We start from the raw sequence: 13,921 nt of genomic DNA, 5'->3' as shown, positions 1-13,921 counted from the left end.
ACAAAGCAATCCCATCCTCCCTTTGGGACTGGCATTGCCTTCTGCGCGGTTGGAGGCCTACCAAGGGCCTGATACTGTGCAGGAAAACATTACTTGGTTTTCTGCTTAGAAACCCTCTTAATACAGAATTGTGTTATGTCTTTTCTTTATTTCTCTGTGAGAAGCTCATACTTTCACTGGTGTTTCTGCAATGACCTAAACCTGTAAAACTGCTTGGTTTGTAGTTGGTGCTCTGGATGATCTGTTTAGCTCGTATTCCCTGAAGGAGGTTCTTGCTTCCACATCATGTTTCTTAAATTCCAACTTTCCCATGGGAGTATGACCTTCTGTAGTCAGCACTGAATACAGTGGTTTACTTGCAGTAGAAAACTGCCATTTACAGCTTTACTTCAGTACTGTGTTCCATAGACAGGCTTTGTTTGTTGGTTTAGCTTGCTTCAACTCTTTCAGCTTACAGCAGAAACCAAGCCAGCGTGTGGTGGCCCCAACTTGAGGATGATCTGAAGGTACCTTTTACCTGTAGCTGCTTTGGGCCACTTGCTTAAATCAGAGCCAGTCTGGCCTTTTAAGCCTTGTTTGGGGGGAAAAAAGGTTGATATACTTTGTTTGTTCACTAGAAGATCCTGTGAGATGTCAGTATGCAGGACATGATAAAAATTATTTTCACATTATCACATAAACAGCAAGCAATTTTAATTCTTTCAGATAATGTTTAGTAAAGGCCTTGCAATGGGTGGAATGACACTCCGTACCTTGAAAGAAGATGGCTATGAAGTGGTCTTTATTGGAATAGGTAAGAAGAGCTCACTGTCCTGTGTTTTGTCACGTTGAAATTGAATGACTGTCTAAGAATCAACTGGGACTTGTGTCTGTGTTAACAGCATGCTGTGAGACAGCTTCAATTTGGTGTGTTACGGAAGTATGGAGTAAACAGGAAGCTAAAGCTAGCTGTCTTAAAAGAGTTATTTGTTAAGATTTTCACATCTATATGATAGATTTTTTTAAATAAGAAAAGAATGTAGCGGAATGGGTTGATTTATTGTTTGGTTAAATAGTTAAAAAATGGATGAACCAGAAACTTACTTGTAAGTAATTGTCATATTGGCCTAGAGCAATAGACAAGTTCAGTTTTCATATACCCACGTAATTACTATGTCTATATGTAAGCCAGTGATACCATGCTTGGTTGCTTTTTTCTTTCCTCAATATAAAACATGTAGTATCATTCCAACAGGCTGTAGTGAAATGTTATTATGGGATGGGTTAACAAAATAAGCTGACTTCGACTTAAATTAAAACTGGCATCATAGGTCTGTCTTCTCTCATATGCTAAAGAAGTCCTGCACCTGTCAGCTATTTGAATCATTGCTTCTTTTTAATGTTAGATTAGAATTGTTATCCATTTACAAGTGTTTTGAAGTACAGCTGGACCCATTGCTACCATATGATAGGCATGTTGAGCAGGCATCGTCTACAGTTGGTATGAGGCTTAATGCTCTTTATTGATCTAGACGTTGCCTAAGTGAACATAATAGGAAACAAGTTGTCCAACTGTTCCTCCTTCCTATTATTGATTACAGAGATGTAATTCTTAGTACAGCGACAACTGTTGTTTACCATCTGGTTATGCAGTATAATAAGCTTTGCAGGTCTATTCTGTCATGTGATTATAGTACAGAGCGTTATGATTTATATAATCCTAAATCCTCGCATTGTTAGAGACCTTCCATGTATAGGAATTCTGATGTGTCGTATTTTGATGTAATCATATACGAGGCAATGGTCCAACTTACCTTCTTTATTGTTTTTATCTATGGCTTTCAAACTGCTTTGTGATGGGGATTAATTCATAAAGAAACATTTCTTTTCTGAGAGTCTAGCATTTAGGAAAAAATTACCAGTCATTTGTGGAATATCAGCATGATTCCCCTGCATTTCTGTCTCGAATTTAAAGTAACCGTTCACTTAAAGGTTAGCAAAACTGACCACTAAACATAGAATTGGAATGTTTGTTTTATGTATGTGGGTTTGTTTTCTGACCTTAATGAAGTTATCCTAAAATAAAATATTTTTGGTTAGAAATATATATAGGCGACATTGTGCCATACAGATGCTCTATAAAGGGACACAGCCAGAATTTTAATAATCAGGAGCAGGTATCCGAAGCATAATTCTCTTGTAAACCATGTGTTCACTGGTTGTATTAGGAAACAGAAGGTATAAATGCTAATGAAGGATTATGTGCACCTACAAAGTTCTGTTATTAGAAGCTACCTTAGATTCATGATGAAGTTGGTCCCTCTCTCTACCCCCATGCCTGCTTGTCATCTCTCTTTTACAATATTGTGTAAGACACTGGACTGTTTCATGATCTCGCATACTGATAGCGAAAGATGGGAGACCAAGATGTAACCAAGGGGTCACAGATTTCTAGAGTTAGCTATATTCATGCAATAGAGCATTTATAAATTCTGAAAAACTGCAGTTTTTCTCTAATGAGACTGTACTGTATTTCTTTCTATGTTCTTTGCTTACTGACCAAACATATGCAATGATATGTCACGTTTGAACATTACCCTGAATCATGGGAGTAAAATAATTAGAGAACACAACTTGCATAAAATAAATTTATTTTCTTTTATTTTATTTTGTTTTAAAGGTTGTTGTAATTTGCTTCTTGAATGAATCTGTACCTTGGTGGAAAATAAGTAATGGTAGTTTTCAATTTTCCCTATTGGTGGAAGAAAGAAAAGTGAATGGGTGTGTAAAAGAAGTCGTCGTCCATAATGGGATGAGGGAGTACACTGTGAGAGGATATTTTTCATAGCAATTTGGTTTTTGAAGCGCACACCTTTAGTCTTGTAAATGAGATGGAACTCAAGAACTTATCAGTCAGGATTGTACAAGAGTCTGTGTGTAATTCATGAAATGGAAGAGCACTTGTAAATAGCTGGCTATGTGAGGGCAAGTGGAGATGCAAAGAGAGCTTTGCAAGCTATTTTCCGCACAATTATGAATCAGGAAAAATCTATTGCTCTATGGGAATGTTGTGTGAGGTAGGGAAAGTACACTCTTCAGCTTGGTCTGTGGAAGGTAAAGCATAGGTGACTCGAGGTTGGATCACTTCTAGCAAGTGACCATACTGAAGAAAAATTAATAGCAAAGGCTTTTGTGAGAGCTATTTGGAAAGGTATTGGAAGTGTGCTCTAGCCAATGTATTTGCTCAGACCTGAAGGATGAAGAATTCCTAAGTTCACATAGGATAGAGGTTAACAGCTTTACTCTAAAATAAATAATAGTAATAAAATACGCTTGGCTTGAAGTCTTTGCTTACTGAGGCACTGATAGTTCTTCTTAAGGTGAAAGACCCTCTCCAGTCAGTAGGTCTGGTGCATTTAAGTCACTGTTTAAAGCTCAAAAACCCACCTTCTACTAGAACTGAAAATGAACAGGTGGCCAGTATGTGTCACCAGCCCTTGGCAACTTCTGGGGTCTCAGAGTCATACCTTACCACCATAAGATTTCATGTTGCACCATCTTATCTTTCCCAATTAGGCTGTGGCTGTGAGTATAACATTGTAGAGACTCGTGGAATTTGTGGTTACAAAGACATATGTCAAACTAGCAAAGACTAGATCTGAGGAAAAGCTTTCATAGTTACCCAAATAAGTAGTAATGAGATTAATCTAGGCAATGGCATACTGGAAACCAACACTGCCCTCTGACAGCAGAACTTCAGAACAAATGGTAGGTGAATCTCAGTCACAAGATTGCCTGATACCTTTTTTGCTTTTGGTACTTCTTTTCTTCAAACTCCTGGTTTTTGCCCTACCTGAACTGTGTTTCATCCAACTAGTTCTTATTGCTGGACTCCTGTTTATTTCCAGATGATCAGTACACAGACTGCCTCTTCCCTGTCCGTCACTTATTCTTATGTCCTCTCAGTTTCCTCTCTACAAAGGTGCATATTTTACAACATCTGGCAGCAGACATATCTTGCGTTTTGCATACAAGGACCTAAGAGATACACTGTTCTGTTTTTCTCCAGCACTCCCGATTTCACATTACAACTAACGTAAGTTTTAAAGGATAGTCCGTGAATCTCAGTTTCTTACATGAAAAGTAATGGTAGACAATAGAACACACGAGATCTTTTTCACGGGACTAAAAGGCAGCAGGCATATAAAGGGAGGAACAACTTGTTAAATATATTCTGGGAGTCTGCTATATTTTTTTAGTTCTCTTTTCATTGTCATTTGGTGCAATTTCTAAACTTATTCAGTCTTATTTCTATGAGCAATTAAAAATTCTGATTAGGAATTAGAGATGTAGAATTAAAGAGTCCTTAAAATTTTCATTTAAAAATTCCATTTATCTTCCAGTTACACATCTTTCAGTTTTATTTTGTTATTCACAAACATTAATGAATAGCAATTAAATCTCCCAAAACTAACCTCTAAAACTAAACATAGAAAAAAAATCCTTTCCAGATTTGATAGATTGCACTCAACATACTCTACCTAGAATCATCTCTGCTTTTTGATGGCAAATGTTCATGAAGAATTTGTGACTGAGCTGACAAATCAGTTTGAAAATTTTGCTATTAAAAAAAAAAAAGTCTTGCATCAGTTGCTGTCTTCTGTAAACACCATAGAGACTCAGAGCAATAGAGAATCGGCATGCTGAGAGCAAAAGGAGAAATCAATGATGGGGTGAGGGGCTAGAGGAGAGAGCACGTGGTCCTCGGAGACAGTAAAGTACGGCAGCAAAGGGTATCTTATGGAGAACAGAGTAGTCTGAATGCTTTGTGTTACTGTGTCTGTTGGTTGGTTTTCAGGGTAGAATACTTAGGATTTTTACAAAACCTGTCTGTCTCACTTGGCTATCAGAGCAAACGCAGAAATACTAGGCTTCTATTACTCATCCTTCTTGAAGTTCAGCTACATTCTTTGGAAAGCAGGATTCTGTGGTTCTGTCTTTTAAGACTCCACAAAGCATTGTGTATTCTTTTTGAAAGAGAAGATAGAAAACAATTTTTTTTATACAACTGTTTAATTGAATAGAAATGAACGACCTAAATATTTAAAGTATTAAAGGATATGTTTTGTGTCACATTCAAATACATAGAAAGGCTATCATCATAAACATATTTTCTGCAGAATTTTAGACGAACCTCTATGCTTATTCTGTAACATTTTTCATAACATAGGGGTTTTATATAACATTTACATTCTCTTTACATAAAGGTCAGGTAAAAACATAACTTCAAAGATTGTTTTGTTTAGTAAAATATTTAAAAACATCTTAATCTGTATTCCCAGAAATTGCTTAGGCACTTTACTGTCTGTAGGCTTAAACTTGCAGCACTAACTTTCTATTTAGCTTCTTATTATGGAACAAATGCAGCTATTAATGAAGCTTTCTCGTTTCTTCCTCCATCTTGTGATGCTGAGTTGCTATGAAGTTAGTTTTATTGTATTAGGGTGCTCAGAGGTTCTATTAAATTCTGTAATATGGTAGGTTAGATGAGCATACAGAGTAAATCTTAAGATTTTTGCTTGGATGTATGCTAGAGAGTATATCCTGCTTGCAAGGGTTAAAACTGTACATACAAAAGAAAAAAATGAAATCCCTGGTGGAAAGAACCTTTGTGTTAATTGCAGTCATTCATAGTTAATTAACATAGCATTCAAACAATAATATAATCAGATGACTCCATTGATTGGAATGAAATTACACGCCAAAAAAAGAAATTAAAAGTCCAAGCATTGATGTACCTTGTTTAAAAAAAAAAAAACAACAAAAAAAACCCAAAAAACAAACAACCCTGTAAGACTGATTTACTGTCTCTTCCCCAAAAAGTAGGTAATCTCCTCATGCCTGTTATTATCTTCTGATTAACTATGCAGTGCCACCTGGTGTGCAGATGGGAAGAATATTACACATCAAGAGCTCTGTTCACACCCACCCACACAGATATAAACCTACGTGGCAAAAAGTGAACAGATGTTCATTTTGCTTGTGCTATAGGAAAAAAATGTGCATCGTACTCCTGATTCATAAACTAAATTTGGAGGACATGAAATCTGCATATGGGGCCCATAGGCCCATGGCCAGCACAGACATTTATGGAGGAAATATGTCATATTCAAAATAGTTCTCATTTCAGGTTGTGAACAGACTTTTATTTGTTTGCTTCTCTGGTTTTGTTTTACCTTGTATTTCTGAGTTTTTTTCTTTTTCTCTTCATTTGCTATTTCACTTCTCACCTCCAAAGGGAAAAGGTTAGAGGCAGAGGCATTTGAAAACCTATCTAGGATTTCTCTGTTGATGAGTTGTTTTTCAGAATTGTTTTCTGTTTCTTGGCATTTAAGATATTCTCTAAAATTACGCTTTTAGGTCTCTTTGTGAAGACCTGTTTGGCTCAGCAGTAATGTAGCAAGTCATGGAAAATATAATGCATCTTGATTAAAGATGGAACTGTAGTACAAGCATTGCATGGCTGTAAGCTCTGAGGATATTCAGCTCTATTTTTTGAGTTTATTTGGTGATGTTTTGTATTATTTATAATTGCATAAGTAGCTTGACACTTCATAGATGATACAGGTTTTGCTGCAAGGAAGCTGAAGCCTGAAGACTGGGTAAAACACAACAAGCAGCAGAGAAAAATAATATGTTGGAAAGTAGTGCAGGAAAGAATGATGTCATTGGAAACATGATCTGCTAGATACTCAAAATAAATGTGTGCCTAGCTTGGTTTCTGTGTTGGTTTTATTGATGCTTGTAGACAAGGGTTGTCACTGCCTCATAATCTTGCAAAGATGGTGTTTTTCACCCAGGATTTTAAATGGTGACAACAGTGGCCTTTGAGGCATCAGTATCCTTACGTAATAAAAGAATACAGGCTGCAAAGCCAGGGAAAACACTTGGAATTACCTTTTACTGTGACAAAAAATATTTGAATCCCTTTAGCAGAGAAAAGCTGTGAGACTTCAGTATTAGATACAAAGAGAATGAAGTCATCAAGATGAGTCATGAAGTCAGAGTACTCAGTTTCAAGAGCAACAGTGACAAAGAGCAGTGGCAGGATTTGGACAAAGCCAATTCAAAATATTTCACAGTTGCCTTATAGTAACCTGAATAATTCTAAAAGTAAATTTTAAAAGATTTTTTTTTTTTTTACATGAAGATCCATGAGAAGGCCAGTGATAGATGCATTTGCAATTTAGTACAGAACAGGTTCAAAACTGCACATTGAACTGCAGCTGCATGAAATGAAGTCCCAGGGAAGAAGGTTTACACAAGTATGTGCAGTCAAGTATTAAGACTTCTTTATAGTCTGCCTTCTGGACAGCCTTAGCTCCTGGCTCATAGATTGGAGAATGAATGCACCCTTCTATAACACCACATTTCTTATTTTTTTTTGTCTTGTGAAGAATATCATAAACAAATTACACCATAAATTGGTTCTAATACAAAACCCATTAGTCCTCAATATTAATTTTATTCTCATCTTCTGCTACTCTTTAATCTAAAAAGTGTTTTTTATTAAAACTCAAAAAGAATATATTTATTGTAAAAAAGAAAGTCTGTGACAGAACTTGTTCTTGCATGCTTACACCAGATGTTTCAACTTCCTTTTATTCCCAGTGCAGCATCTTTCCTGGAGACCAACAATGTACATACATCCAAGAATTTTTATGCTTGAGGCATTTTTTTCTACTATTGGCATTTATAGTAAGCTGCTATTTCAGTTTTGTAGTGCTCACTATTGCTCTGGATATTGGTGGAACATTCCTAATACGCATTGGAAGCAGTAAGCAGCTGAAAGCTTTTAGGGCTCAGATGCACAAACCAGCTTATTTATTATTAATAGTCTTAAGACATTTAAAAAAATGTATAATCTGCCCTTGGGCATCCTTAAGTTACTCACGTGCAAATTACACAGATTTTCATGCTCTTATTTACTTATCTTTTCTATCAAAAAAACTACTTAGCATAACAATCTCTATTGCACCTGTTTTACGAAACCCTCTCCTGTCTCTTTCCAAGGTGCTGGACAGCTTCACTGAAGAAATGCTCATCTAAATATAAGAACAAAATCAATTTGCTTCATATTGTTTTAAGATTAGTTAATTTTTTTAATATCTTAGCAGATTAAGTAATCTAACATTATTTAGCACTTTTTGGGTGTTTTTTCAAGCATATATTTTTAAGCATTTTGATGATTGAGAAGTACATGAGAAAAGAAAATACTGAACAAAGTGGTGACGTTAGATACTGCATTTTCATATTCTGATGTTACACACTTTCAGTGCCTTTCATCTAAAGAAAAGAACTTTGGCTGCTGATCTGTTATTTCTGAAAGTTCATGAGTGAGTTACTTTTATCTTTTAAATAGACAACTATTAATTATGCTGCCATCTTTTTACTTCCATGTTAATATTCAGACACAGAATGAACAGTCATCTGAAATACAGCTGGTAAGTTAGTGCATATCCATTTACTTAAGTTGAGCCCCCTTTTCTTTGTAAGGAGGATGCATGTGATCCAATATGTATTTATTGTAATCAGACACTTCTTGAAACATTCTACATAATACTATAGGAAGACTGACACAATACAAAATTAAAACAAAAGGTTTAGCAATTCCTTGCTTTCCTTAATCTTGCTTACAAAAGATAAAAGGATGGTTAAAAACCTAGGCTTGTTGCATTTTGTTTTTTTATTTTTAAAGATTGTACAGAAGTAGGAAATGTATCAAAATCTCACTTGTTTAGTGCCAGTTATTGGTGAGAAGATGTCAAGCACTCTTTTTTGTGTTAATAAAGTTTTAAGCAGCCTTTCCTGTTCACATTTGTTTCATAAAGTTTCTGAATTCATATTCCTTTCACTGCCCGCTCAGCAAAGGGTGTATCTTGCTAGTTGAATTGAATTGACAAGTTAAGACAAAACCTGGATTTGTGCAGTGGTTGTGTGGTACTTGTTGAAGGATTTTGAGAGGTTGCTTTAGGAAACCTTCCTGCTTTGCCACCTCTCTGCTTTGGGAGAGTGGTCCCTAGGAAGCCACCTCTGGGCACGGGCAGGGCTCAACGTTTCCATCTGAACTTGTGTTTGTCTTGTGCTTCTTGGTCATCTGCTTCCCTTTCTGTCATTGCATGGTAGTCAGGCCTTTGTTGATCTAGGCACAGTTTGATATAATGAAGGGCAGTTACCTCATTTCGGGGGGAAATCCTGACACCTGGATGTGCTTGAGGCCAATTTTGGTCCTTCCTATAACTTGGGGCACACTCACTAGTGATTCTGTTTGTCTGGGTGAGATTCACAGCCTGAGGGCCTTCTGAGACCTGCAGCTGGCTTTGCCTGTGTTCTGTGCCCGAGGGAATCCCTCAGTCCTTCCTTCAGGCTCAATGTATTAATTGAAAAGCTTTCCTATTCCAGAAGTATTTGTGATTTTCTTATCCAATACAGTAGCTGCCTTCCAGATCTCTAGTTTTAATGTGATGGTAGTTTTTAAAGGCAACAAATATCTGAGAAGAAAATTTTACATGTTCACTATAGTAAGTAATCTTTAACTAACCTATTTAAATATTTTTGCTGCTTTGTCTCAAATTTTGAGTGAATAGAGATGATCCAGGCTTTTGAACCACTTGTCATGGTCATCACACTTGAAAATTGTTCTTCACTATTCTAATCTATACTTTCTGGAGATGCCAGTCATATGGTTGCTTTTACTATGAAATTAAAAGACACTCTGTAAATACAGATGTTAAAGATTACTAAGACTGTGTATATAATTAGGACAGAGCATATAAATACTGTAATACGTATCCCATGGTAAGCCTTCTGAAAGAAGGGTTAACAGGTAGGCAAATACTTCTCTGAATATGTGTGGCGTAGTGGTGTGTCTTATAGGCTTGAGATCAAGTTTGACATTCCTTGTGCATAAAGTCACATAGATAGTCTTCTGTGTACATTTTATAGTATCAAACTGTATTCAAAATTTGGCACTTCCTTGGTGATGTTACAGGGTGTGGGGTGTATACAGTAATTAAGACCCACTGTTTGTTCTGTTACTGTTTTCAGTCTATTAATGCTAAAATTAATGTAATTGTTTTTATAAAGCAATGTTTACAAGATTAAAAGACAGAAATAAGCATACTAAGTACTCAGAGTGCTTGGATAATGCTAATACAAATTATATGTTTGTTTAACAAAGCAAAATATTTTCCAAACACGGTCCTTGACAGTGTTTTCTTTCACAGGAAATCCTTTGGCTATTGTTCATTCATTTGTGCTAAAAATGTAGTAAGCTGAACATGAACTGTTAGAGAAAGTGCAAATGCATTCAAGAGCTAGTATGATGACTCAGCATTCCCTTTAATGATCTTTGGTGATTAGTTTCATAAGAAGAAAAGCATGAATAATGACAATTTAAAGATCAACAGGTTTTAGCCAATTCCCCTGTAATGTTAATACTGCCATTGTGTTGAAATTACTAGACACTTAACCAAGTAGAAACTTGTGATGTATTAGTGAGTTTGTAAGAATTGTCAAGGTTCTGCTTGTTATTGTTTCACTGATGTAATAGAAAATGGTATAACTTGCTGCAGATTCCTTAGGGTTTTTTTTCTTAGAAATGATTTATTTTTGGTTTGTGACTAATGATAATATATGGTGGTTTATTTGGGTGTATGCAGTTTTAATAGATTCTAATAGCTTAGTAGACAGTGAAATTTCAGTACCTGGTTGTTACTTAAATTGAGATGACATCATTAACCATTATCAAAGACCATTTCTCAGTAGTGCAATATTTATAGCTTTTTCTCTAATACACTGGGTTTTTAAAATGAGGACAGAACATATCTTCTAAAAGAAACAGTTATTCTAATTTTATCGTTAGAATATTGTTTAGTAGTTAGACATCAAAAATACCACAATTCGTTCCTTCAATATGTGATTGCTTTTCTATTCACTGCAAAACACAGGCTTGATGCCGTTATGGCCCAGAACAAATCTTCTGTAGATGAAAGATGATGGCTGAATTTCTATCTGGGAGATTTCTCAGCCTTTAGATAACGGTCACTTCAAAAACGAAAAAATGTTCCCAAGAAGATTTTACATACTTGGGTGACCGAATAGTAGCTGTTTACATTTTTATGTTGCTTGTGGCTCTTGAGTTTGATATTCTGCAAGTGTGCTGTAGAAGAAACACTCTTGGTGGCTAAGGAAAAAGAGAAAGTCTAAAATGTGAAGTATGGTGCCTATTCTGAGTAGATTTTAGGCAGTTTTAATTATTTGATGCATGCCCAGGTGAGGTGGCTTATCCCTCTGCACCCCATGCAAAGCTTGGGAAGGCCCTGGGGGTCTTGGCAGAGCTCTTCCATGCTGGAGCCTGGAGCAACAGCTGAGCCCAGTTCCTGCAGCCTCCTCTGCAGCTTCAGCACCTGAGCTGGGGGCATGGCATGCTATGCCAGGGGTTTGTGTGGCTAGCTTGAATTCGAGATTACCATGGATCCTGAAGTCGTCCCAGATTGTGGATTTTGAAATTGCCGGTTTTTCTCCTTACACTCAGGGTTTAGAGATCTTGCCTGTTCCTAGCAGAAAGGAATTTGCAGAGCTGAGGGAGATAGACACGCTGACCTTTCTGTGCAGGCAGCATATGGTACTGGGTTTTGGTGGCTGTACTAATCACTGAGATAAAGTTGCTGCCCATTTTGTTGCTGTAGTAGCTGCTTGATAAAGCTTGGAGTTGATTTGCATTAAAAAACCTGATTGCCTTCCCCCAGTAGATAGAATCTAAAGAAATCACCCCTAATTGTTACCATCCATGCCGCCTTTGTGCACAGCTTTTTCTGGAAAGCCCAATAAAATTAAGCAAAGAAAGTTCTGAAATCTTAGCACTTTTTAAATCATAGGGACATAAGAGTCTTGATGCACCCATTACATTGGCAAGTTGGTTCCTTATTTTTCAAATGCAAATATGGGCCTTTGCATGTGCTGAATGTGCCCTTTATTGTATTGAAGCATAGAAAATACACATTGTAGCTCAGTCACTTCTGTAGACCTGCCATGCTTGCAAGAATGGAATGTGTTTAATCAGCCTTGCAGAGTGAATAATCATAGATACAAGTGTGGTGTTCAGTATTCATTCAGAAAGCTATAGAATATGCAAACAAAACGTTCAGTTACAGGAGAGTTGGGTGAACTGCAGCTGTGGCAGGAGATGGTGGTGGTTTTTAACTGGAAGCCATGTTCATTGCCTCTAATTTTTCACTTGGTTTATAACAAAAATGTAAATCATGCACCACAGTAGATCACTGGAGGGTAGCAGCACAGTGTTGTGCTTGCCTGAGAGTGAGACTTGGGCTCTGGCTATTGGCCTCCTGGCTGACTTCATTCTTTTGTACTATCATATGGTAACAGTGAAACTTAGCACGGAAAGGGCTATGAAAGTACTCAGTGCTGTAGAAGTGCTGTGGAGAAGCTAGCTTAGTTACTGCTGTGAAACATTCAGGCTGTTTCTTGGAGCTACAGAAATCTTCATTCCTAACCACCTGCAATTTGTGCTGCTTCCCCAAATTTCATTTCTATTCCAATATTTTGAAAAGAAGTCTAATGACCAAAATAGCAGATTAAATAATGCAATATAAATTATTGGCATGAATCCAGCAGTTTCTCCAGGATCACAAGGAAGCTGAAATTTTTTATCAGATAACTTCTTACTCACATTGTACCATTCCATTCAAATTTTCCCCAGTAGGATTATGCTGTTAAAGATGTATTGTATCCTACATACTGTTTTCTGAAATGAAATTTTAATAATTTATCAAAAATGCAACACATCTTGCATAGTGCCCAATATATATTTATTTCAACACTTCAGATATGGAAAGATCTAGACCAGAAATAGTTTGCTTACGTGGTTACATTTTACTTCCATGTTGGAAAAGGAAGACAATGTGATTGCATTTGTGTTGCCAATTTAAAGAGCAGCTTGACTTTGTTTCCTTTGGTTCTCAAAGAAAAATATGCCTCTGCTTGTATAACACTCCTTCTAAAACTCCTTGTAATAAGATCTGCCATGCAGTACAGGTTTCCGTATTTCTAATAAGCATGTGGCAGTATAAGGGTCAGGGACTAACCAGTGAATAAAAGTCAAAACTCAAAATGAGGTGCCTTTCCTGTTTAGTACTAGGCAGTGATAGATACTGATAATGTTTGATTAATGAGCAGTAGCCTTGCAGTGGGTGAAAACATCTGTAAGAAATGATTTATTATTTCAAAGGTATTGGAAGCTTACCATATCTTGTAGATTTAACTGTGTGTGCCTGAATAAAATAAATGAGATGCAACATGTGAAAAATGAAAACACATTACTTGTAAAGGATGTGTCACAAGTAGGGTATTTTTGTTCAAGTACACTTTGTCATGGGGATTTTTAATGTTGCTCTGAATACAAATCATTTAACTGGTTCATAAAATCAACCTAGTTGGAATTCTTACATCTATCATTGAGACAGAAATGAGGGTTAAACTTACTATGCTGGAACTTCCCTTAAATATTTGCATTTGGCAGTATATACAGCTGTTCAGATTGCACATATGAAAAGAAAGGATTCTCTCTTAGAAATATAATAGAAGTGAAAAAATGTATTGATGCAATTTTAACACTGAAATCAGGAAAATAAATTCTTTTGTAGTGTCATTAAAGCTAGTGTCATCAAAGTTTGTTAAATTTGCTGTAAATGTCTTTATGAACAAAAGTCTAATTCTCTTCTCCGTATATAAGCTGCATGTATTAAAATGAATAGTGACTTGTAGATGGAGGTTTTACTTTTGCACAATTGTAGGCTAGTCTTGTAGTTGCTGGGTAGTCTTCTAGACTGCTCTTGGTTTATGAGGTTGACCTTATTCTTTC

General features: G+C 36.4%; 1 protein-coding gene across 1 annotated transcript in view; it reads left to right on the top strand.

The window, feature by feature from the left end:
* The window catches only part of DPYD (dihydropyrimidine dehydrogenase), a 367,004-nt gene that overhangs the window by 125,448 nt on the left and 227,635 nt on the right, over positions 1–13,921 (top strand). The window contains exon 8 of the mRNA XM_056356052.1: positions 706–793. Coding sequence (XP_056212027.1) covers positions 706–793 — 88 coding nt within the window. The remainder of the gene's footprint in view (positions 1–705; positions 794–13,921) is intronic.

The sequence above is a fragment of the Falco biarmicus genome, chromosome 11, assembly GCF_023638135.1.
Source record: "Falco biarmicus isolate bFalBia1 chromosome 11, bFalBia1.pri, whole genome shotgun sequence".
Taxonomy (NCBI): domain Eukaryota; kingdom Metazoa; phylum Chordata; class Aves; order Falconiformes; family Falconidae; genus Falco; species Falco biarmicus.
Note: the sequence above shows the minus strand (reverse complement) of the source record. Positions and strands in the feature narration are given on the sequence as shown.